This window comes from Salvia miltiorrhiza, chromosome 3 (assembly GCF_028751815.1).
Source record: "Salvia miltiorrhiza cultivar Shanhuang (shh) chromosome 3, IMPLAD_Smil_shh, whole genome shotgun sequence".
In the NCBI taxonomy this organism is placed as follows: domain Eukaryota; kingdom Viridiplantae; phylum Streptophyta; class Magnoliopsida; order Lamiales; family Lamiaceae; genus Salvia; species Salvia miltiorrhiza.
The window spans coordinates 48,994,025-49,019,446 of record NC_080389.1 but is presented as its reverse complement, the minus strand read 5'-3'; the positions used below and the strand labels follow the sequence as shown (position 1 = coordinate 49,019,446).

At 33.9% G+C, this 25,422-nt stretch overlaps 4 protein-coding genes across 7 annotated transcripts in view; all 4 read left to right on the top strand.

The window, feature by feature from the left end:
• LOC131016333 (uncharacterized) overlaps positions 1–25,422 on the top strand; it is a 609,307-nt gene that overhangs the window by 502,446 nt on the left and 81,439 nt on the right. The gene's annotated exons all lie outside the window — the stretch shown is intronic.
• Positions 892–4,083, top strand: LOC131016332 (uncharacterized). 3 transcript variants are annotated; one of them, XM_057945022.1, is made up of 8 exons: positions 892–1,021; positions 1,982–2,092; positions 2,260–2,373; positions 2,454–2,732; positions 2,833–2,946; positions 3,385–3,457; positions 3,543–3,604; positions 3,805–4,083. In XM_057945022.1, exons 2-7 carry the CDS (start codon positions 2,030–2,032, stop codon positions 3,578–3,580), a joined length of 681 nt encoding a protein of 226 aa, XP_057801005.1. In that variant the 5' UTR covers positions 892–1,021; positions 1,982–2,029; the 3' UTR covers positions 3,581–3,604; positions 3,805–4,083. The 3 variants fall into 3 exon arrangements, with proteins under 3 accessions (XP_057801005.1, XP_057801003.1, XP_057801004.1); XM_057945020.1 differs by having other exon boundaries at positions 998–1,375; XM_057945021.1 differs by lacking the exon at positions 892–1,021 and adding an exon at positions 1,049–1,311.
• LOC131016338 (CST complex subunit STN1) lies at positions 6,375–7,179 on the top strand. The gene has a single exon (XM_057945030.1). The coding sequence runs from the start codon at positions 6,523–6,525 to the stop codon at positions 7,021–7,023; it is 501 nt and encodes a 166-aa protein (XP_057801013.1). The 5' UTR covers positions 6,375–6,522; the 3' UTR covers positions 7,024–7,179.
• Positions 20,925–25,188, top strand: LOC131016315 (type I inositol polyphosphate 5-phosphatase 4-like). Of its 2 annotated transcripts, none has more exons than XM_057944996.1 (12): positions 20,925–21,615; positions 21,738–21,825; positions 22,195–22,266; positions 22,407–22,494; positions 22,582–22,686; positions 22,770–23,400; positions 23,482–23,675; positions 23,764–23,872; positions 23,953–24,101; positions 24,190–24,479; positions 24,568–24,641; positions 24,780–25,188. In XM_057944996.1, the coding sequence occupies exons 1-10, from the start codon at positions 21,586–21,588 to the stop codon at positions 24,413–24,415; spliced, it is 1,692 nt and encodes a 563-aa protein (XP_057800979.1). In that variant the 5' UTR covers positions 20,925–21,585; the 3' UTR covers positions 24,416–24,479; positions 24,568–24,641; positions 24,780–25,188. The 2 variants fall into 2 exon arrangements, with proteins under 2 accessions (XP_057800979.1, XP_057800978.1); XM_057944995.1 differs by having other exon boundaries at positions 24,565–24,641.

Sequence of the window (25,422 nt, the reverse complement as noted above, 5' to 3'; positions counted from 1 at the left end):
CGAAATATCTGAAACTAAACTTCTCAAATTTGAGTTCACTATCGTCGGGAACAGACTTTAAAAATTTGCGCTCTTCGTCTCATTACAAATGTCCCAATTTTTATAATGGGATGTCTAATTTCCTTCTTGGCAAATAATTAAGAGACTAATTAATTAATGAGCTCACCACATACTGTCCTCTATACATACTTTTACAAATCCCAAATTATTTATCTCACCCACTCTTTGTTAACTTACTTTATTTATAAATTACACATTTCTTAATCTCTATGTCCAAGTAGGGGTGAAAAAATTCGAACCCGAATAGCCGAACCGATCTAAACCGAAATTTAAAAATATCGTTCAATTTTTTTGATTTTTCGGTAAGGTTCGATTTTTTTTCCATAAAAGTTCGATTTTTTAGTTTGGTTTGGTTTGAATTTTTTAAAACCGAAAACCGAATTATGTTTATATATATATATATATGTATATATATTATATTATATTATTGTAATCATAATTTTCTAATATCTAACTTCTAATCTAACCCTAATTATAATATTTTAATTATATGTTCTTAAAATAAATGATGGATAATGATAAAATATATAATCTAATTTTGAACATTTTTCTAAAAGAAATTATAAAAATATTTGATTTATTCGGATTTTTCGGTTTTTCCAATTTTATTCAGATTAATTCGATTTTTCGGTTTGGTTCGGTTCGATTTTAATTTTTAAATTTTCGGTTAATTCGGTTCGATTCGATTTCATTTAAATCGAACTTAAATTTAATTTAATTTGGTTTTAACAAAAACTGAACTGTATAACCGAATGCACACCCCTGCCCAAAAGCAATGCGAGGCATGGAGTATTTATTAAAAAAATTATTTACAATAAACAAAAGATACGTTTTTTTTTTTTTTTGCTTAAAGAGGAAACGGTTAAACCCTAATCTCTGAAAGCCCTATGCCCTGCCCATATAATTATTTCCAAATTCAGAGCATTTCTTCATTTCGTCTGACGTCTTTCAGAGCTTAAAGGTGATTCATTTATTATTTCTACATGATTTTTTGAAGTAATTAGCAGCTTTTTCATATGTGTTTTAGATTTTAGGAGATAGATATCACTTGTCTAACTACTGTGGATTCCCAATGTTTTGTAGTTAGTATTAACTTATGTTGCCGTTGTAGTACTACAAGAAAGGGATTCTGATTTGTGAAAACTGAAAAGGAACGTACAAGGTCCAAATTGTATGCTGATTAGTTGTGAAAATCACTGTATTTGTGAAAATAGGAATGTAAAAGGCTCATGTTAACTGCTGAATGGTTATGTAAGTTTCGGTTATGAAATTTCTAGAATTATATGATTGCCCCTATCGGGTTTGCTAGTTGAAGGTGATGCTAATTTCTTTTGCTCAGCTTTCCCAATTCATTTTTACATCCACCCTGTTGCTGATTCTTGTTTATGAATTGATAAGTTTCAAATGTTTTTTCTGGATGTTGCTTGTTTATTTTGTTTTATTAAGAAGGATCGTTGCACTTGAGTAATTAAACAGTAAAGAGATGATATGAGGTCTTTGGGTCTCATGTTACATTTAGAAACTAACTGAAAGAGATTTTTCATGGTTGCTTGAAGCTATTTGTGAATTCTGTTATGATTATGTTCATTAAAAGATTCCAGGGGTAGTTCCTAGGATTGGGTAATTTTCATTGCTTTTGTTTGCACTTACTTTCTGCAATACCCGGACATCTTAAAACATTTTTGAACCCATATCTTTTATTATTTCATCGCTTCATTGAGATTCTTTAATGAGAGAAACAAATTCACATTTATGTTGTGAAATATAATAGGGGCTACTGTGCTCACAATATCGTACACAAGTTTTTTGACCCTAGATGGATTTGTTTGGAGTCTTTGTATTGGTTTCATTCAATTTAAATGCCGGCATTCTTTTCTTTTGGAGGAGTGACCTTAGGTTTTAATTATCTTTGCCATTCCAGCCGTAACATCAACTCTGAATTGACGTCTGAATTGCTGTATTTTTCACTATGGATATGAAGTTAGATGGAATCGAGGGTTCCTTGGTTTTGATTAAGCAAGGTGCTGAGGCTGTAAGTTAACTTTGAACCTTGTTAAAAAGATTGTTAGTACCTTGTTAGTGTCTCTTGGTTAACAACAGAAAAGAAATGTTTTCATTAACATATAATGATTATGTTGGGCAACTGGATTAACTATTTTCATGTTGGCATCTGGTACGTCTCTGTTTTCATTTTTCTAGAGAGTGTTTGAGTCAACTTTTGTTGGAAGAAGATCTATTATTAAGGAACGGTTTTCAAAAAAGTATCGGCATCCATTGTTGGACTCGAAGTTGACTCTCAAACGTCTTAATGCGGTTAGTCTTCAAAACAGAGATCACAATGTAGCTGTCAAATTCTTTGCTATATGCTTGACTATTGCTGAATCCTAGAGCAGGAAGCTCGGTGTTTGACAAAAGCTAGAAAGCTTGGGGTTTCGACTCCGGCACTCTATGCTGTTGATACTTTGCTAAATGCTCTTACATTTGAGTATGTCGAAGGTCCTGCTGTGAAAGACATATTGCTTGACTTTGGCTCACATGGTATTGTTGAAGAACGGTTAGATGATATTGCAACACAAATTGGTGACACCATTGGGAAACTACATGATGGTGGTCTGATCCATGGTGATTTGACAACATCAAACATGTTAGTCCGTAGTGGTACCAATAAGCTGGTAGGTCACACTATTTTCAGTGTTGTGTTAAATTTTCCTGAGTTTTTTATTGGTTAACATTCTTCCTTAATGAATTGGTTGAATTTGTATGTTACGAAAGACACTCATCGATTTTGGTCTAAGCTTCACCTCGACGCTCCCAGAAGATAAAGCTGTTGATCTTTATGTTCTTGAACGAGCACTGCTATCTATGCACTCTTCATGCGGAAATGTGGTAAGCAGTCATTGTTTTCAATAAAAGACTTAGTGTTCAAAAATGACTTGAAGCATGAAAACATGTATTTTTGTAATCCTAATAGCAATAATGTCAATTGGTCTTTGGTTGTCTTCTGTGTCATTGCTCTTTTAGCTTAAATGATGTCTCCTATATTTTATTTGGCTATTTCATATGTAAAATACCTCAGTAATGAAAATGTCATTTCAAGCAGTAAATTCTTGTGTGTTGCAGAATACTCCTTTCTTCTAAGTAATGATATTTTAGGAACGGATGACAAGGGCTGCAATTGATGGAAAACTTGCAAAAATCAAGTTTCATATGAAATGGTCATTGAGAAGAAAGAAATGTTAATTAAAATGTTTGCAAGCATCATATATTATCTTGTTGACTGAAAAGCCGTTATGATGCCAATTTTTAATCCGTCGTCTCCTGTAGATGGACCGAATCCTCGCAGCATACAGGAAATCCTCAAAGCAGTGGTCGTCAACCTTGAACAAGCTAGCTCAAGGTACCATTTAATTCATGTTCTGGATTTTGCATTTCTTTTGCTTCCAAGAAGACAATGTTTCATGGATCATATGTTCTGATTTCAGTACGACAGAGAGGAAGAAAGCGCACAATGATTGGGTGAGCTCTTTGACCGTCTCTTGACCAGGTAAGACTTGTAAATATTATTCTGATAATGAAATTGACGTGGTTGATTTGCCGACATTATTTGAATTATTCTCACTTTCAGCACCTCGTTCAATGGGGATTTGAATTCCATATTTGTGATTCTCTTCTCCTAAATTCGTCAATCTTTTAATGTTGTGGAAACATAGTCTTATAAAAGTCCTTTGTGATTTTGCTGTGCAGTGGTATCATAAATCTTAGGTTAGAGGAATCGGTGAAGCTATTTGGGATTGCATTATTAGCGTTGATACTAATGCTTTGCAACTTGATGGTCGAACCTAAAGGCAAAGCCCCGCCTGTGTACTGCATTATGAATTAGTTTGGGTTAGACTTTATAGCATTTGTGGGCTCAATCTAAGGCGACATTGTTGTTGTTATTCTATCTTATCCTTCATCTGCTTCTTGCTTATCAAGATGAGCTTCCAACATTTATCCATCTATATAGTTGGTTGAATTCAATTATTACTGGTGATATTGGTCCCCTGATTTGGTGTCAAGCATCAAAGTGGTCCTAAAATTTATAACATCTATGAATGATGAAGCTTGCACATCTACATGTATCATTTTCCTCTTCTGGTAATTCTTATGGTAAAGCGTTTGAAGCATCAATCAAGAATTGGAATTTTGAATCCAATGAAGCAATAGTGCTTCTTTACAATAGTGTTTCGTTTATTCATACTGCTTCTTTATGTATCATTACAACAATGCCTTTTTTTTATTTAAATGACAAGTGTGGATATTTTGCGATTATGTGTCAATGTCGATTAGTAATTTTCCGGTTCTTATGCTTTTTGCAGACTATTTCTTAAAGTTTTCTATACCCTCCTCAATAATTAACGTTTTTTTAGTAGCTCAATTATTAACATTAAGATTCAGTAGACAGTGTGCATTCATCCAAAAAAAGGGGGGTTCGTCATGAATTTCTATTTTTAACAATATTAATTAAGAAAATAACCTTAATTTTTCATCTTTAAGTGAAACTAATCTCAATTCTCCATTTTTATTGTTTCTTAGTTTTTATTTTATTTATCTATGACAGATCTATAATGTCAGGTTTGTGCTCTAACAAAATGGTTATTCATGCTTTAACATGGCCTTATAAAATTCACATGATGCTTTTAAACTTTTAATAATCTTTCTTTTTGAGGGAAAGATCTTCTAAGAAGTTAATAAAAATAATTGAAGAAAGAGAGCCCCCATCCCCTGTTCTAAAACAGATTGTATTAATATCGCATGGTTGCTCAAAAAAAAGAAAAAAAGAAGAAGGGTAATTTCATTTTGGACGATACTGGTTTTGTTTCTATAGATAGTAGATAGATTTGGAAGAAGAAATTTACAAGGACTTCAATTTTCTAAAGAGAAAAAGGACAATTCAACTCCATGCTTAGGCCTTTTGAAAATTAAAAGTTTGGATAAAAAAAGAAATAGTGGCAAAACGATAAAATACGCGGAGTTTGGATTGGAAATTGTAGTTACCATATATTTGATTGATATCTCATTTTTGTCTTGTATTTTCTTCTCATTTCTCTATGTTTATAACTTCGTGGAAATTTTACGAAAAGAAGAACAAAATATGTTAAAAAATTAACTTTATATCATAAATTGTACTAAAAGTTAAGATAATATATATAGGGAGGGCTAGTCGGGGATGTCAATTCAGCTCGAAATTCGTGGGTTGATCCGATTAACCCGTCAATTCGAGAGGGTTAGGGTTGAAAATTTTCAACCTGATAAAAATTACAATCCGATTAGCTCATAACCAAATAGCCCGGCACCCGATAGGATCAGCCAAAATTAACCCGAAACCCTATAGGGCTGACCCGAAAATAATGCGTTCACTTGATTATATGAAAATTTTCTCATTATTTGATTTTCAATTTCATTACTTTGCTTATGAAAAATTGCATAATAAGATATTTTTTTTTTCAAAAGTTAGTGAAATGTATTTTGATTTAATATTAGAAATTCAATATTAGAAGTTATATTCATCATTTCACTTCTCTGTATTTTTAATCCAATACTTAACATAAAATATTTAGATGTAAAAATTTAAAAATGATACTTATTTAATAAAAATATTGCATCTTTAATCTCTAAGACTTGGATATTAGTTATTATATAAATCGATGTTGAAATGTTACTTATTTATGCATGTATATATTTATTACAAATATAATATTGTCAAAAGAAATATATTAATTAATTTTATTTAAATAAATTTTTGAGCCCGACTAGCCCGATAGACTAGCCCAAAATCTGAACATTTAGGGTTATGGTTGGAATTTTATAACCCGAATATAATTTCAACCCAATTAGCCCGCACCTGAATAACCCTTAACTCGATAGGGCTAGCCCGAAACCCGATGGATTGGCCCAATTGACATCCTGGGGGCTAGATTATTTGTAGATTTTGATGATCTAAAAGCTAAAAATGATTCTGATTTTATATCTTGATGAACAATTGCAAAATTCAATTTATTTTTGTGTACAATATTATACATTTTTATGTGCAAACTTATGTATCAAAAACATGTCAGCTTCAAAAAATTTAAAAAAATAAAAAAAATATATATTTTTTTAATATCCAAAAATTTTATTCCAATTTTATTCTTGCATGGATTTCGCCCTCGAAGGCTTTGGAAGCTCTCTTCCACGTATCACTTTTTGGTGTGCCACATGGACAAAATATGTGATTCAGAATTGGTACGACATACTACCTAAGATTTGGGTATTATATCTCCCACCTCTATATATATATATCTCATAATAATATATAGATATATTTTTAAATATCATTATATGAATAAAACTCCAAAACGAAAAACAAAAATATTGCAATTTCCGAACATTACATCAAAAAAGAAAAAGCGATTTATTTGAGTGATTTAAATTCCCGCGTAAATGTTTGGGTGTGCAGCCATGGATTTGTACAACACTCACGTCAAGCTTTTAGCTTTCGATTTTGTGTCTCTCACGCCCAACCGAGCAGACTCATCGACCTTCCTCCGCAAAGGGCTGCGCCTATCGCGCGCCGAGACGATCGGAGTGGTCGTGACTCGGGATCTCAAGCCCGGCAAATTCCTCCGTTTCTCCATCGACGATGGCACCGGCTGCATCCCCTGTGTGCTCTGGCTCAACCAACTCACCTCGCCTTACTTCTCGCGGAGGAGCCCATCAGCTGTTCGATCAATTGCCCAAACGGCTCTCAAGTTCGCTTCCGATATTCAGCTCGGTGTGGTTGCCAGGGTTCGCGGCAGGATCACCGGGTTCAGAGGGGCCCTGCAGATTACGGTCGCCGATGTTGCGTTGGAGACGGATCCCAATGCGCAGGTTTTGCATTGGCTGGATTGTGTGAGGTTGGCGAGGAGATGTTATGATAAGTTTTCGAGGATTGCTGTTTGAAACTTTTGATTTAGGGTTTTCTTGTTGTGAAGTTAACTGCATTGTGGTTTTGTTTAGGAGGTCCAAATTGACCCAATTTTGCTTGATTAAAGTGTTGGGATTTTGTTTGATTCATTCATTGTGCCCTCTGTTGATCAAATAAGCGCTTCTTGATTCCTTGGAGTTGGGTTTTATGCTCGTTGAATGTATTTGTTTAGTGTTTTCTTGTTTGTGAGTATTGTTATTCGAAATGGTTGGAATTTTGTTTGTATCATTCATTGTGCCCTCAGTTGATCAAGTAAGCGCTTCTTGGAAAGGTTACTGATAATAGTGAAGTGAAGTTCATTTTTATGCTCGTGCTGATCTTTTTGAGTTGTAGGCTTTCCGGATTCGTGCTCTTAATTTGTGAGAAGAGATGATGATACCACGGCTGTTTTAAGCATGTGTGTACGGTGAAAGTTAAGTATACTAATGTAGTGATTCTTTAGTTACGCTCTAGCAATAGCAGTAGCAATTAGTACATTTTGCATATGAAATGTTAACTGTTTCGAAGTTTGATGCTCCTCGTCTGTTAATGATTAATGATTTGTGAAGAGAGAGTTCTCATTAACTAAAACAATAGGTTAATATTAGTTTTCTTTTCTTGTGATTTCTCTACGAGTTTGTTTGTCTTTGGGGACCCTGTAGTTGCATTAGGCTGCCTAATAAATTTTCATGTTTCACCAAGTGTGGAAACTAATTAAACAGAACCAAACATAGGAACTGTCATTTAATTGCTTGCTCTATATAGCAATTAGTACTATTTTCATATCAAGTTCATTTCTCTCTAATGGTAAATCTTGTCCTGCTCTGTAACTTAAGGGTCGATGGGGCATGAACGAATTGTAATTCTTTTTTGGTGCTCTAGCTATTTACCCTTTGGCATTACTATCCAATTCCTAGAGAACTAAGCGATGAGTCAATAGTGGAACCTGCTTTTTTCTTGCTAGAATACCCCAAATGAACAGACTGTTTGTTTGTCCCTTTATCTCAGTTCATCTTTCATTTAGATTCTGGCCTATGTTTGGCTTTTCTTACTACAGAGATATATATGATGAAATGATGATCAATCTAATACTAATCAATGCTTCTGGCATTGATCTTTCATCATAGAAAACGACTTTGTATAGATAACAATTGAAGGTGCATAAAAGTTGTTTATGATCTGTTACTGAGTTGAAGGGCTGTATGCTACCTTGCTGTTTACTGCCTGTGACAATTTTGGCCAATCAGAATGCTAGACAGTCGACGCAGCCTTAAACTGTTGGTTTGTACTGCTTCAAATGTGGGGTGTTTCCTGTTCCTTGGTACTGAATTTTTCACCCCTTGTAGATTTGTATCCTTTATTTTGATGCTTATCAATTGTGGTAGATGCAGTTTGGTTTTATGCTGTTTTATCACACCTACTTGGTAGAGCTTTGCAGTTGAATGACTTTTGTTTTGTCCCATATTTTCTTACTTAGCCTTCCATATTCATTATCAAAGGAAATGGAATGTACATTCCATGCTATCATGTAAATGGTGATTGTTATTTAGTATTGAAATGAGGTGGTTTTCCTAATAGCAGTAGATGATTAAGTACAATGCTGATGAATATTTTGTGCTGCATAAATGTTAAAACTAAATGCAGAATTTGCTGTTTATTTTGTTCAGTTATTTCAATATACAGTATTATTATGCATATAGAGCAAATATCAATTTTTCTTCAAATCTTTGAGAATTTTCAATAATGTTCAAACCAAATTTATATTTGTTTTTTTTTAAAATAAATCTAATCGAATTAACCGTATTAACCAAACTAAATTAATTGAAATTTTAGATTTAAAACAAAATCAAATAGAAAATCCGAAATAATCCCAAAAAAAACTGAAAAAACTGAATCTGAAAAAATCCAAAAGAAACAAAAAAAAATTGAAAAAAAAGGATAAATAGTACTCCCTCCGTCCCAAACGAAATGTCCTGTTTTCCTTTTTGGGTTGTCCCAAACGAAATGTCTTGTTTCCTTTTTTGGCAATACACTCTCTCTCTATACTTAATATTTAAATAATTTCCACCAACCCACTTTATCTACTTTATACACATTTCTTAATCTCCGTGCCGAAAAGAAAGAGGACATTTCGTTTGGGACGGAGGGAGTATTTAATATTAATATATATACATATATATTATAAATTTATATATTAATGTATTATTATATAAATATAATTCAGTTTGTCATTTGGTTTGATTTTTAGAAAACGTAATTGAAAAACCAATTTAAACAATATTTTAATATTTCGATTGGATTGGTTTAGTTATTCGATTTCGCTTATTTTGTCCACCCCTAATTCAAAATATCACATCGGGCCATAATTGTCGAAATGTTGAAAAGTTAGGCGTGATTTTATAATTTATCAAACGCTGCGACATTATTGAAGTAACGCTCAAAGTTTGCATAATGGTGGGGGTGAACGCATATTTTTAACCAAACTTAGTAATTAGTGACCAAATAAATATAATAACCAATGTTTGGTTTTGGTAGGTGAAATAACCATTTCATGAGAAATAAAATAGGATTGAGGGAGACTTAATTAAGACACGGTCTCTCAAAATCTTGTCAAACTTGCCTCCCACCTCTTAGTATTTCATTAAATAACATTTTCTTGCGCCACAATGGATAGTTGATAATTTGATCATAACAGCTAGCAAGTCTGTTTCTACTCCCTACATATGGACATTAATAATTGAAACAATGGTGACGGATGGTCATATTGAAGATGCAAACTTAATATTTGACCACTAATTGAAAAAACATAAATTTTGGCCATTTTTTACGTTTTCGAACTGTTTTGCTCTTAAATAGAGCAGATCGAATTCGGGTTAAATAGTGCCATATACTCAGTGTTTGCATGAATGGTACTTATGGCCATATTAGTGCCATTAGTGCCATATACTTTTTTTTTTCGGTTGGCACATATGGTACTAATCCGCGTGTAAACCCGAATTTGATCCGAATCCGGTCCACCCTAATTAAGGCAAACTAGTCTTAACACGTAAAATATGGCCAAAATTTATATTTTTTCAATTAGTGGCCAAGTATTGTGTTTTATTCTTCAAAATGACTATATTACGAGCGCTCTCTTGCTCTCTTAATAATTCGTGTCGATTTTATTTATTTTCGATATAAATAATTATTTAGATTGTCAATAACGAAAGACTAAGATCTTGCGTACGGCCTTTTACAAGTAAAGATGTAACCAAGTTGGATTTGAATGCACTATGGTTCAATTAAGACTACATATATATGTCAAGCTAAATACGAGTTAAGCTTAAAAGTGAAATGGTGTGTGCATTTAATTCTTTTACCCTTTTATAAAAAAAAGTTAAAAGGAGAAAAATATTCAAATGAGTACAAGGATACTCAAATCCCTTACACAACAACCCTTTTACAAAAATCTGTTTTATTTAAGAATAGACAGAATGAATGCAATCGGCCTAGAACACCAATCATAAAGAGAATGAGCACAAGAAAAATTGAAAAAAGAATGAATCCCCACTTCCATGATCTAAATTTGACTCTTTCTATAACACTTTTCACCTTCGGTTTGATCCCGTTAAAAATGGCATCATTTCTAGCTCCCCAAATACTCCAACTGATGAGGAGTAATATGTGCAGAGTAGAAAAGGGACGTAAATCAGAGGAATCATCTGCATCAGAAGAATCATGCGGAAAAATGACCATTGTCAGAGAAGCCATCACTACCAGAGGAGTCATCCTCGACGGAGGAGCCATCACTACCAAAAGAGTCATCCTCGTCAGAGGAGTCATCTTCACCAGAGGAAGCATCCTAGTCAGAAAAGTCGTCAATACCAGAGAAGTCGTTGACATCAGAGAAAGTATATCCGTGCCAGAGAAGTCACTACCGCCAGAGGAGACGCCTTTGCCAGAGAAGACGTGTTTGCCAGAAGAGTCATCTCCACCAGAGATTACATCGACAGAGAAGACGCTTTTGCCAGAGAAGACATTTTTTACCAGAGGAGTTGTTAAATGCGCGGGAAGGTCTCCCGCGTATTATCGAAATTACCAGCGTACCCTTCCACCACGCAAGACGCATGCACCGAAGATGTTTTTACTATTTTACCCCTCCGCTTGTAAATCTATAAATAGGGCCCGAGCTCGTGTATTGTGACTTACGCTATCTCATATTTTCAAATACAACTGCTATTTTCTCTTTGGGTCAAGGTTTCCGATCATTCTTACTTCGTCTTCTTCAAGTCATCACACTAGGTATAATTCGCGGTTTCTCTCTATAGTTTTAGGTGTTGGTTTCGTAAACACCACCAACAAACACATTGCTAAATGATTTTTAAAATCTTCATCTCCGTCCTTCTCCTTTGAAAACCAACAAATTGAGGTAATAATGTTACATCCTATCATTTAAAGGTCAAGCTAGCTATCCTAAACACTTTCGTCACGCATCATAAGAAAGATTATACGAACACAATAGATGATTAATATCCTTGAAAAGATAGGAACAAAAAATGAATTCGAGCCAAAATGAAGTTCTTGAGTTATATACCTAACAAATGAAGCGGTTATAATAGCTTAACAAAATAAACTAAATTCTTTCAAAATTGTAAATATGATTCGACCAGAATCCTCCTAATATAGTAAATTTGTAATTTTAAAGCAAATTATTCTCCTGAATAGGAAGGAAGATAATAAAGAGAAAATGAATGTGACAAATTGACCATAAATATATTACGTGATTAAAATAACTGTATTTAAATTGACAATTTTGGAAGTACGGGAGAATATATTACTATAATAAAATGTGTACTTTCATAAATTCGGACATACTATACCTATAATATTCTTAAGAATAATTTAATAATATTTGATTTGATCGATACAAGATAAATATGGAAAAATGCATATAAATACATGAATTTTGCTCCCTTTATTTTGCATGACTTTTGAATTTTTTCCTCCAAAATCACCAACTTTTATTTTGTTCAATTTTTCCACAACTTTACATGAAATTTGATCATTCTTTTATTTTGCACATGGCTTTTAATTTTTTCTTATAAAATCACCAACTTTTGATTTTATTCAAAAAAAATTCATAATTTTGTTCAATTGAGTTCTTCATTTTTTCAAATCTTTGCCATGCAAATTCTAAATACTATTGTTTAAAATAAATTGATGTAGATTGCAACGGGTCAAAATTCTAAAAAAAAAAATGAAAGAACTGAAAAACAAAGAATTTGCAGAAGCCATATGAAAAAAATTGTCCAAATATCCTAAATGCATAAATTTATAAATCAAGATAAAGGAAGAAGACATCTTGTATCCGTATATGTAATGAATGTCGCTTTGAATATAAGATTGTTTCGCCACAAAAAATATTACTCTCTCTATCCCATATTTTATTATTTATTTTTACATTTTAATATGTTCCACAATTTAATATTAATTTTTATTTTTAATAAAACTACTCTACACAACCCTATAAATGTGGGTTCATTAATTATTTCACTTTAATCACTCTAACATTCTCATAAAGGCAATACATTTATTCCATTCACAACACAATCAACCATTTTATTAAAACTCGTGTCATTAATCTCATATGGATACTAAAATGAGGGACGGAGGAAGTACAACTTATCTACGAATTTTTCTTGAGAGGAAACAAATTTAGAAAATCAAATTTTGCCCTAAATTTGAATATGAACGACGTTGTACTGATGGGAGAGAGGTTAACACATGCCCAACTACCACATAACATAAGCTCCCAAGTCAGATTTAATTTGGGTGAAATTTAAAATTATGAAAAAAATAACAAAATTAAAAATTGGTGAATTTACAAGAAAATCAAAAGTCATGCAAAAATAAAAAGGAACAAAAACTCATATATTGATATGCATTTTCCTCACATAAAAATATTTTTCAAGTTGATAGTTTTTACCGAATGAAGGTGAAACGCATGCAATTCTTTTATCGTGGACCTAAAATGGAGTAACAATAAACTCGATCTAGTTTTTGGTGGCATGTAGTAGACATAGTAACAAGTTACATAAGATGGGAAAAAATGAAAGAGAAGATTTGATGTGCAATACAAAGAAATGCACAACAATTTCGAAAAGGAAAGGCAAGAAAGACAGTGACAAGATCTTTACGCAGAGGCCAAGTCAATGAAATTGATTTCAATTTAATTTCCCAAGTTAAATTTTTGGTGAAATTTTTTCAACCTCGGTTTTACACCCTTCGGTGAAAAGTTTCACATCATAATTTAAAGCTTCTCATTTTGCTTTTTTTTTTTTCTCTAAAATTATACTTCTACAAATTGATTTTATTATTTAGTTATTTTTTTACTTTTTACTATGGGTTGAACTAGGTTGTTGCAGCAGCAGCCCATACCATTCTCGTCTTGTGACATAAATAAGCGTATTTATTGGACTAAATAAAAGTCAATGGATACGATATATTCTTATGCTTTGGATGAGGTTTACTTAGGAAAAGTTATAAAATTTGCAGAATATATTTTGAGATTTCATGTGCTATATAATATAAGCATTTCGTTGTCTACTACAGTTGTTTTTATATGTATATATATAATACAGATTATTAGAGTTGTATGTTATTATGTCTGCAAAGACACCAGTTGGAAAGATGAAGGTTTAATTTGTCTATACATGCACGGTCCAATTCTTGTAATTAGTAAAACTGATACTTAATTAATTAGCCAAAATTATCATTTCTTACCATCAAATAGTAAAATTATGATTGCATATTGACGGACACTTTTGATTATGGGGAGTTTTAATGTGATTAGAAGAAAACGAAAAAAGAAAAGAAGAAGAATAATAAAAAAACTTAAAATGAGTGCAGTATAGCAACGTACTATTTTGTTTTAGACGATGGAAATTTTACACTTACTATTAATAAATATATTTTAGTAAATCATGCATGTTCAATCACTCAGAAAATATACATTCAATTCATTACAATTTATGAGAGAAACTGTATAAAATCAGGGAATATTCTTCCCAAGTATTAAATCAGGTTAATCATCCAATACCTGGCAAGCAAAATAAAAAATAAAAAGTAAGCAATTTGCCAATATTTAGATTACCAATTTCTGTGAAATGGCTTCCACTTGCACTGCTAAATATTTGCATCACCTGGTTTCATATCTTCTTTTCGCAGGCGAAAAATCTGCATTATATTTGTGAGATATACTATTTTTGTCGATTGCCTAATTGATCACATGATCTTAGCAAGGTTTCAAATTTAATACATATTTCTAATAATTTCTAAACTCGTAATACATGTCATGCATATTGCAAGCACATTGATGAATCACTACAAGAAAATGTGTCGGACACCGACGGAATCACCGACGGAATTTTTTCCGTCTTTAATTACCGACGGAATCAACGACGGAACATGTTCCGTCTTTAAGTACCGACGGAATCACCGACGGATTTTCCGAGAGTCGGTTCAAGATGGCGCGAATACCGCCCGGGAAATTCTCCGATGGAAATAACGACGGAACAACGACGGAATTGTATACCGACGGAATTATTCCGTCGTAGATTCATTTTTAAATTTCTTTTTTATTTTTTTACGGATACCGACGGAATTTAATTCCGTCGTTAATTTTTTAAAAAAATTATCGATTATTAAAAATAGCTTAACGACGGAATGAAGGATCCGTCGGTAATAGCGACGGACATATCCGTTGTAATTTCCGTCGGTGGGCCCTATTTAATAGATAGACGCGGGATGAAGAGAAATTCATTCTAATTTTCCCAAAATCTCTCTTTCCCTCAAAAGCGACTCCCACTGCAAATCGGACCCGGCGCCGCTGCTGGAGAACGCCGTCGATCGGAACCTGCCGTCGATCGGACCCCGCCGCCACTGGAGAACGCCGTCGATTGGACGCCGCCGCTGCTGGAGAAAGCCGAACGCCGCCGCCGCTGCTGCAAAACGCTGAACGCCGCCGCCGTCGCTGGAGAAGGTCCCTCCCACCACCGCCGCTGGACGTCTGCTCCCGTGAAGCTGCTCCGGCACCGCCGCACCGCGCTCGGCCACTGTTCAGGTGAGGTGAGCTTGTTCTTTCTCTTTTTTTTTGTTTTTAAATTTTAAACTGTTAATTATGATAACTAAATTAAATTAATTTTTTTTGTTTAGTATCTGCAGATCTGCCAGAATCTGCAAATCAAGTTTTTATGGGACAAAATTGGATTTAGGCAGAAATCAATTTTGATTCTTGTTAGGGAGGTGCAACTCGTGTAGATATTGCCTGTGAGACTTGCAACGCGCTTGACTGCCCTTCCGGTAAGATTTATTCATTTTCTCGGTTACTTCAAATAAATGAAGAAAATAAATAAATAAATCAAACTTTGATTATTATGTATTTTAAATACTTGTGTCAATAATAATTTTCCAAGTATTAAAAATTTAAAACTAAAATAAAAAGAACAATATTCATGTTGACTAAACATAACCGGTTCTTTTACCTTTCAAATATCTATAACTGTATTTCTTCATAATAACTCAGCTGTAAGATTTTTCTAGTTTTTGAGGTTAGTTGATGAGTATGACACTCCTAAATACAGTTATCTATCTTATTTCATTTGCAATATTGCAATTTATCTATGGACATAGTCTAAATTCCTAGTTTATATTAGATAGAAATGCTTGAATTTTGTTTATTGTATGTGTTGCAGGTGTGTGTTTCTTCTGTTGATCCATCAGCATTTCCTGCCGCTGTTGAAGCAGGAGCCTTAATGGTTGGACTACTAACTCCTCCTCCTATTATTAGTGTGTAATCCAATTGAGTTGAGTTGCTCCTCATAAATTCATCATTTTCTTTTAACAAATAAAGTTAATTGTAGTTTTAATATACTTTTCTTTTTACTAATTAAAGTATAATAAGAATTTGATTTTATATTTTCATTTTTTAATAAGTCTATTAGTGCACTGAAGCTCGACTCATGTATATTACTAGAAGAGGTGGAATGAATTTGTATAAAGTCAAAATATGAATAACTTGACTCATTTATTTTCAGGTTGAGATTGTTAGGGTGATTCTTAATTTGTGAGGAAGAAAGGAAGAAGTCAACGAGAATAAGAAAAAACAAGTAAGTTTTTATTCTATTATCCCTTGTTTTGGTACTATGGCTCAAATGGTAGTCATAGTTAAAATTTTAAATTTTAGATGAGCATGTATCTAGGATTTTTTTTATTTGTATATATTAGACGAGCATGTATCTAGGTAGTAAATGGAGATTAGGTTGGGGGATGGCTGTGTTCCATCCCATTTTGTTGCTGTGGTGATGGCTTGGAGCCGCGTATTTGTTTTTGTCAAATTATTTACCTTTTTTTATGAAGATAATTTACTTGTGAGATCAAATTATTTTTGTCAATAATTGTTAATAGTAAATTTTATTTGGTTTTTGAAGATGGTGGGAGGAGTTTCTAGAGCGAGAGGTTTACGTGGGAGAGGAGGAGGTTCTAGTGGTAGCGGTGCTCCATCATCCTCAAACCCTGCATCATCCACAGGATCAGATGGAGGGATTGCTGCATCTGTACGAGATATACAGCTGACTCATTCGCCTTAGCGGAGATAGCACGTCAGAAGGATGAGATGAAGCAGAAAGAAGAGCAGACCGATGCTCGATTTGAGGCTCAGCAGCGTATGTTCGAGGACGCTCAGCAGCGTATGCTCTACCAGATATTGGCTAGGCTTCCACCTGGATCTGCGGGACCCACTCCACCCACCGGACCTTCGTCTTGATTATGTTGTGTTTCTGTACTTTGAATACTTGACTATTTCTATTATGTTTCTAACACTTGAATATTTTGTTATGTTATGACTATATGTGAATGATATTTTAGTATTTTAATATTTGATTGATTTTGTGTTTTTGGTGATTGGTGTATTGATAATATAGTAGAATAAAAGTGTATAACAGGACGTCGATAAATGGATAGAGCAAATTTAAAAAAAAAATAATTTTTTTTTAACATTAGCGACGGAATTTAAGTCCGTCGCTAAATATTGGACGGACAAATAACGACGGAATCGTCGTCCGTCGTTAAATATTTGGCGAGCAAACAGCGACGGAATTTCAGTCCGTCACTAAATAGCGACGGAATTTTCCGTCGCTATTTCCGTCGCTATTGACTGACGACGCTTTCGTCGTCGTTTTTTCGCCGACGGTCGAACCGTCGTTATTTCCGTCGCTAAAATAGCGACGGACCAAAATTCCGTCGGTATTCGGTTTAGCGACCTATTTTACGGCGACAGACGGCCTCCGTCGGCCATCCGTCGGTGATTAAAAATAGCGACGAAAAATCAGGGATTAGCGACGGAATTTTCCGTCGCTAATCGCCCAGTTTCTTGTAGTGAATGATGATATCATTGATATATATATATATATATATATATATATATTTCTTGTGTGTGTTATACATACATACATACCATCATGGCATCTATATGTTTTGTCTGAACATCAATTCCAACACCAACAACATTCAAAATAAACCAAAAAAATGCAACACTTATGACTATAAAGATTAATTTATTCGCATTAGCACAAAAGATATATATACACCTTATGATCAATTATATAGTGCTTGCTTATAAGGCAACGTCACAATATGGGATCAGGCCATAAATTAAAGTTTTCCCCTTTTATTACTTTCAAAGTAATTAATAAGAAAGAAGCATAAATATAATTTGGTTGTGCTTTTAATTCTTGACTAATTATTTATATATTTTATTTAATTCAAATAATTATAGCTTTATATACATAACATTCTCATAGAAGCACAACTCAATTCTTAAGACACTTTCCTTTAATCATTAAATAAGGGATCCGAATTACCACGAGAGAAAATGAGAAATCATTATTAGTCATATATATTTTAAAAAAAGAGTCTCACAACAAGACCTACGCATGAAGATTTAAAGATGACTATATCTGAAGCAAATGTATATATTATGCCAGCTTAACATATCAGATCACTATTACGGAGCTAATTGTTAAAACAAGCTGTAACTTTTAGTATTTTCAGAAAGAAGACTATATGTTATAGAATTTGAAAATAAAGATTATATGCTACGAAATTTTAAAATGAGGACTATAGCTTCCATTTTTTACATTTACACTCCTATTTTAGGACATGATGAAAGCCATAGTCCTTATTTTGATGTATTAAGTAAGAGTGTAAATGTGAAAAATGGAAGCTAGCTAGTAGCATAAAGTCCTCATTTTCAAATTTCGTAACATATAGTCCTCTTTTTCAAAAAACATTAAAAGTTACAGTACTATTTTAACAATTAGCTCCACTACTATGACTAGTGGAAGCTTCGATAAAGCTCATATGGTGTTTGATTAAGCTTATTCTAAAGAGCTTATAAATATTTCAGGAGCTTATAAAATGAAGTGTCTTAAGAACTTATAAGTTATCAAAGTGTTTGGATAATTAAACTAATAAGCTAGAGAGAGAGAGAGAGAGAGAGAGAATTTTTTGTTAAAGAGAGAAAATCGAATAGGGATGAACTTGAAATGGTATATGATGAAAATAACAAATTATAGTTGAATAATATCTGTAAAATTATAGTTACAATAAGATTATGAAAAAACAAGTTGGGATAGAGGAACTTATATTTGGGAGCTTATAAGTTCTTGAAGCTTATTTTTAGAACTTGTAAGTTGTTTAGAAAGTTATTTTGCTATACACTTTGAAAGAATTTATAAGGGTATGACTGGTATGCAGGAATGGAATGTGAATGTAGATTCATGCGTCCATTCTCAATTTTATAACTGATACGGTTTTAATTTCTAATGAGAATCGTCATTCCAGATGCAATGCTTATTCCCATGAATATGAGATTAGCCATTCCCCATATTCCTTATGGTATTGCGTATTCCCATGAATATGAGATTACTCAAAAATAAAATTTTAAAATAATGAAATTATCATTAATTATTTTTTATTTTAACAAATTTAATCTCATATAATAATAATATAAAATTATTATTATTATTATTAAAGTTCATTTCTATTCATTCATTGTTTGTACCCGTCATAAGAATGCTATATTCCATTCCATTTTTTTCCTGTCATCATTTCATTCCTAAATCTATTTTATTCGCATCTAATTTTATTTTTGCATATCAGCCATCACCAGGTGTTTTAACACCCTCTTAATCCTCATCATCATTTTTCGCTGTATAATCTTAACGGCCGGTCAATAGGGCGATTTATGATCAGAAGATATTGAGGTAGCTAGGTGAGGTCTTCTTGGCGCGTCACTTGATTAGGCTAATCTACGAGTAATTAAAGTAATGCAAAAATAATTAAGGGCAAAAGAACCTTGGAAATGTGAAAACAAGGACTAAGGTTGGGACCAAAACACAGTCTCCCACATGTGGCATGTGGTTTTTTAGATTAGTCAATTAATACTCCAAGTCTAAGAGGGCTTAATCCAATGAGATTAATTTGTTGTAACTCTCTTATTAATTCACTTAATTTGGAGTTGTTGCTCAAAACCCTAGGAGATCGCGTGGGCTGTGGGTCGACTAATCTAGGGTTAATGCGCTAAACAAGATCCTCCTATATCAAAGCAAAAGCGCTCTTTTTTTAAAAGCCCAATATTCATTAATAATTACTTTGTGCTATGATGAAATCATTTAAACTTTATTTCATACTAGAAAATAACCTACATGTCTTTATGAGATATTTTGAGTGCAATCTTTGTTATCTTTTCCACATACATATATTAATGAGATCAATAAATGCATGTGTATATATCTGGAAAGTATAGTATATCTAAGTATATACTATTATTAGTGAGATCAATAATTATGCATTGGAATTTAGTTTTCAGATAATTTTAGCCTATGATTTGCGTTTAATAAAAAATTAAAATATCTTTAAAGAAAAGTAAGGAAACTGCGTTTTAAATTGAGTTAGATCTGAGATGGGATTTAGGTCAACTCTTTAATTTCCTTTATTTCCTTCCATTTCTTTTAATTTCTTGCCCATTCCAACCCCAGCTCACAGCCATTGAAATAAATCCAAACAATCAGCTATTTTCGCGTTATCATATTATACACATATGAATTAAGACATGTATACCTTAATTACTTAAAAAAGAATAGAAGAAAATATTCTTTGCAGTTTTGACCAAATAAAACCCTTTTAATTTGTGAATGAGGAATTTCCCAAGCTCAAAAGAAGTTGCATTAATAACCAATGAAATAAGAAGTATATAGGTTTGTATTGTAATTCTAAAAAACAAAAAAAGAAGTATATAGGTTTGTGGCTAATGGAACAATTCCAACAACGATACTCAAATTAGGACATAGTTGCCTATGCATCCCAAGACACTAGTCTAGTTTCACCCAAAATGAACCTCCAAATTGGTTTACAAACAAACATAGTGTTGTTGCATTGTATATGCAAAAACAATTGTATAGATGTAAGAACCTCGCAATATTAATTTTTTTGGAAATTTATGAACCCAAAAACCTACATTTTGAGAAACGGCCAATTCCCCCCATGCACAAGCACAACTAAACCCAATAAAGCTATTCCCCAAAACCCAATATTCTACACTATAGTTTTTGCATGCATAATTTCTCCCAAAAACATTCCACAATCTGGAGAAATGCTGCCCAACTTAAATAAAACAATATATGTATGTGTGAGCTGTATTTATAACATTGTTAGTTTCTCAAGAAAAGTGGTAAGTTAAAGAAAGGTGACCAAATCAAACCTTCCCAAATTGCCTTTTCTTGCTTCTTCAAACTGTTCCTTTTATTTTTCTTTTTTCTTGTTTTTTTTTTCTTTCCTACTGCCCTTAATTTGAGTCCGGGCCCCTCGTTTGCAAGGCCTAGAGAAATACACACACTGTGTGTATATATATGTGTGTGTGTTTTTAAAAATATTTTTTTGGGTTCTCCTTTTTCTCCCATCTCTGCACTTTATTCTCTTCAAAATTCGATACTTAGCTCTGTACTCACAACGAGGTTTTTGAGGAGAGAAACCATACAATACAACCTCCCATTCTCTCACCCCTTCAACCAACAAACTTCCATCTCTCTCTCTCTCTCTCTCTCTCTCTCTCTCTCTCTCTCATATGTATATATATATATAAATATTTGTACTGCATTGTCCTCTCTCTACATTCACAACCTCTCACTATCTCACTGCACTCCTCACTTTCTTGATTTCCCTTCCCTTCTTTTTCTCGCTCTGTGATTCTTCAAACAACCAAAAACACAACCAACTTCTTTCTTCACACAAATTCTTGAAATTCGATTTCCAAATCAACATGCCAAAAAACTGGGTTCTTCATCACCTAGAAAAACACGAGTGCCCGATTTCCGCTGCTGAATTATTTTTCTCTGTTTTTCATCTTATTGTTTTTGGATGAATTCGTTGAATAAACAGGAAGAGAAAAAATTCCATCTTTTTTAGTCCCTTTTATTCAGAGAGTGGAGAAAGTGTTCAATCATATATGAATCGGTGAAACAATGAGAGATGGGAACTCGAAGAAAAGCAAGGTTTGCATCTTTGAAGAAGAACCATTATTGCATTAATGAGTTTCTTAAGGATTCCACTGCATTGATTATTTTTCAAGATTTCTGATTTGTTTTCTTTTAAATTTGTGTTTCTTGATATTAAGTTTTCATGGCCGAAGACATTAGTGAAGAAATGGCTCAACATCAAAGGCAAAACTGAGGATTTTCACGCCGATGACATCATTTCTGGAGGTAAATTTTTCATGGTAAATCTAATTTGGGATTCTGAAGAAGGAAAAAATGGAATCTTGTTATTTCTCTCACCATTTTTAAGATTATATAGAAGGTGCCCCTGTGCAATTGGTGTATTGAATCACACAGCTAGCTCTGCACATGAATTTTAGATTTTTGCAGAGATTTCTGATATCTCCAATCTGCTGAGATCTTCTTTTTTTTAACATTCTGTATCATATCTCTGAAATCACCTATATTTAATTTAAGTTATCCTTTAAACAAAAAAGAAATTCTATTTTGGTTTCGTGCAAATGTGGGTCATATGCTGCAACAGTTAATGACCACAGCTTTAAAAACTTTTTTTTTGAAGTTTTTTTGCTTTTTCAGGTGTTGATGAAGAATGGAGGAACAATTTCAGAGAGAGGGAGGAGGCATGCACTATCAAGAAAAGCAAAACAGGTTCAGAAATCAGACACAACTGGTTTTCCTTTTGGACCACTATATTATTACTAGCCATTATTAATCTTTGCAAACATTTCTCTTTTTCTTTCTTCTTTGGGGTTTTTTGTATGCTTATTTTCTCCTATTTGGATTGGTAGAGAGATCAGCTAGACGAACCTCAGATCGTCTCCGGAGAAGTAAGATTGATCTTGAGGCCTCCCAGCTCACAGATGTGAATAACTATAGGTGTGTGTTCTTGAATTCTAGGTTTGTATTTGATCACTGAAAAAGCTATCCCTTTACAATGCAAATGCCTTTATATTTGTGTATCAGAATCTTTGTGGCAACATGGAATGTGGCTGGGAAATCTCCCCCTACTTATCTAAATCTTGAGGAATGGCTGCACACCTCACCTCCAGCTGATGTTTATGTCCTAGGGTGAGTTTGAGTCAGTCGAAAATTGTCTTATCTTCACGTTTGTGTTGCCTTGTATTGATCAAATATTGTTTTCAAATGTTAAGGTTTCAAGAAATTGTTCCTCTAAACGCTGGCAACGTTTTGGGCACAGAGGATAATGGCCCTGCTAGGAAATGGCTGGCGCTTATTCGAGAAACATTAAATAGTCTACCGGGAAGTAGTGGCAATTGTCGCACTCCTTCACCAGTCCCTGACCCTATAGTCGAGTTAGAGGATGATTTTGAAGGGTCCAATAGGGAGAAGGCTTCCTCTTTCTTCCATCGTCGTTCTTTCCAGTCATTGAGCCGTAGCATGAGAGTGATGGAGGATGATAGCTCAATGTCCCAACCAAGACTTGATCGTAGATACAGTGTCTGTGATCGGGCTATCTATGGGCATAGTAGACCGAGTGATTATAGTTATGATCCGAATGGGAGGGGGGATTGCTCCTCGGATGATGATAACGGGTTGAGTGAGTCACATTGCACTTATTCCTCACCCATTCCATACAATGGTTCTGCTTCTATGGAGGATAGAGATAGGCATCCTGTTCAGTCGAGGTATTGCTTGGTTGCAAGCAAGCAAATGGTGGGGATTTTTCTCACCGTTTGGATTAAGAGAGATCTTAGAGACGCTGTGCGGAATCTGAAGGTTTCGTGTGTAGGTAGAGGCTTGATGGGCTATCTTGGAAACAAGGTAAGGTTCTTGAATTCACAAATGAGACTACTTTTGCACTTCAACCAAAAGCTAGAGTCTTATTGTGGCAAGTTTTTGCAGGGTTCGATATCTATTAGCATGTCTTTGCACCAAACGAGCTTCTGCTTCGTTTGTAGCCATTTGACCTCCGGAGAGAAGGATGGTGACGAGCTGAGGAGGAACTCTGATGTCATGGAGATTTTGAGGAAAACACGGTTTCCACGAGTTCATGGTGTAGGTGATGAGAACTCTCCTCAAACAATTCTTGAGCATGAGTAAGTTGCTTCATGTAAATTTTTAAATGTTTTCAGTCTTTATTTGATATTGACAAATTGCTCTTTTCTTGTGTGCGTTCTCTTCCAGTCGAATCATATGGCTTGGGGACTTAAATTACAGAATTGCCCTTTCTTACCGTTGTGCAAAAACACTTGTTGAGATGAGAAACTGGAGAGTTTTGTTAGAAAATGATCAGGCAAGCGAACTATAATTTCCTCAAAGCTTCCATTTTACCTTAAAATCATTATACTGATTGGTTTTATTTCTTCAAAACAGCTTCGTATAGAGCAGCGACATGGGAGAGTCTTTTCTGGATGGAACGAGGGGAGGATATATTTCCCTCCTACATACAAATATTCAGATAACTCTGACCGATACGCTGGTGAGAATATGCACCCGAAAGAGAAACGAAGAACACCAGCATGGTAAGCTTTTTTATCTAACAAAAGTTACAAAACAATGAAGCATGCCTAGTTAAGTTTTTGTCTAACAGAACTAGTGGCTATGATGAAGGTGTGATCGTATACTATGGCACGGTCGTGGCATCCAACAACTATCATATGTTCGTGGGGAGTCTAGGTTCTCGGATCACAGGCCTGTGTACAGTATATTTCTGGCAGAAGTCGAGTCCATCAACCGCAACCGCATCAAGAAAAACATGGCCTATTCAAGCTCAAGAGTTGAGGTTGAAGAAATGCTGCCATATGCACATGGATATCTTCAACCAAATTTCTTCTAAATGAATTCACATTTAGCTTCTTCTCATGTGGTAGACCATGAGATTAGCCGCTGCCTCTCAACAAGTACGTCGTCTTCTCCTAAAAACCTCAGAATTTCCATCCCACTTTAATTCTATCGTAAAGAGAATAATTTATTGGTTTTTTCCAGAAGGTTTTTGACTCTTGCATGGAGTTCTATAGTTCAATGGCTGATTTATTAGGAGAGTCATTCTTTGATAATTTGAGGTGATTTCTGATTTCCCTTTTCATTTTCGTTGCTCAACCACTCTACTACTATTATTTGTTCTTCACTTGCTAAACCTACATATGCTGAAAATCACCTACATTGGTCATATCCTCATCTAACATGGCTTGTATTTGCAGATGAAATGGTGGGAGACGAAGATGATGATTCTCGACTCATTGCTAAACCTATGGTGCATCCATAACTTGGCTTCAAAGTGTAAACTCTCCCACTTGAAACTCTTCTCTCATTAATGATTTTCTGCAACGAAAGTGGCATCAAACATCAAGAAATGCAGAGATTAGGTGAAAAATCTCAGTCTTGCTCGTTGCAATCGTAACTTATGGGTTCAATATCATACACAGTATGCAATGAAAACCAAGCTCATTAGATGTAGAAACTCAGATAATTGAAGGAGGATTTGTATACATTAGAAAATCATGGCCTACTGTAGATGGCTATTTCAACTGTAAATGGGTATTGTATTCAAAAACATTTTTTTCTCCCAGAGCTATTCTTTAATTTATCAATGGTGTATTTATTGTTTCATTTTCTTTAATTCTGTTTTTTGGGCCGAACTCTTTTTATTTATCAACTGTAAATGAGTAGTTGTTGCAGTGTAAGAATAGTTTTCAGGGTGCAGTAGATATATAGGCTAGTATGAAATTAATTTTCCCTAAAACATGGATGAAGAGATTTAACATCAAAGGTTTTAGTGTCTCAAAATTTGAGGGCTATGCTACTTTAGAAACTCAAATTTACTTGTGTTAGACTTTTTAACTT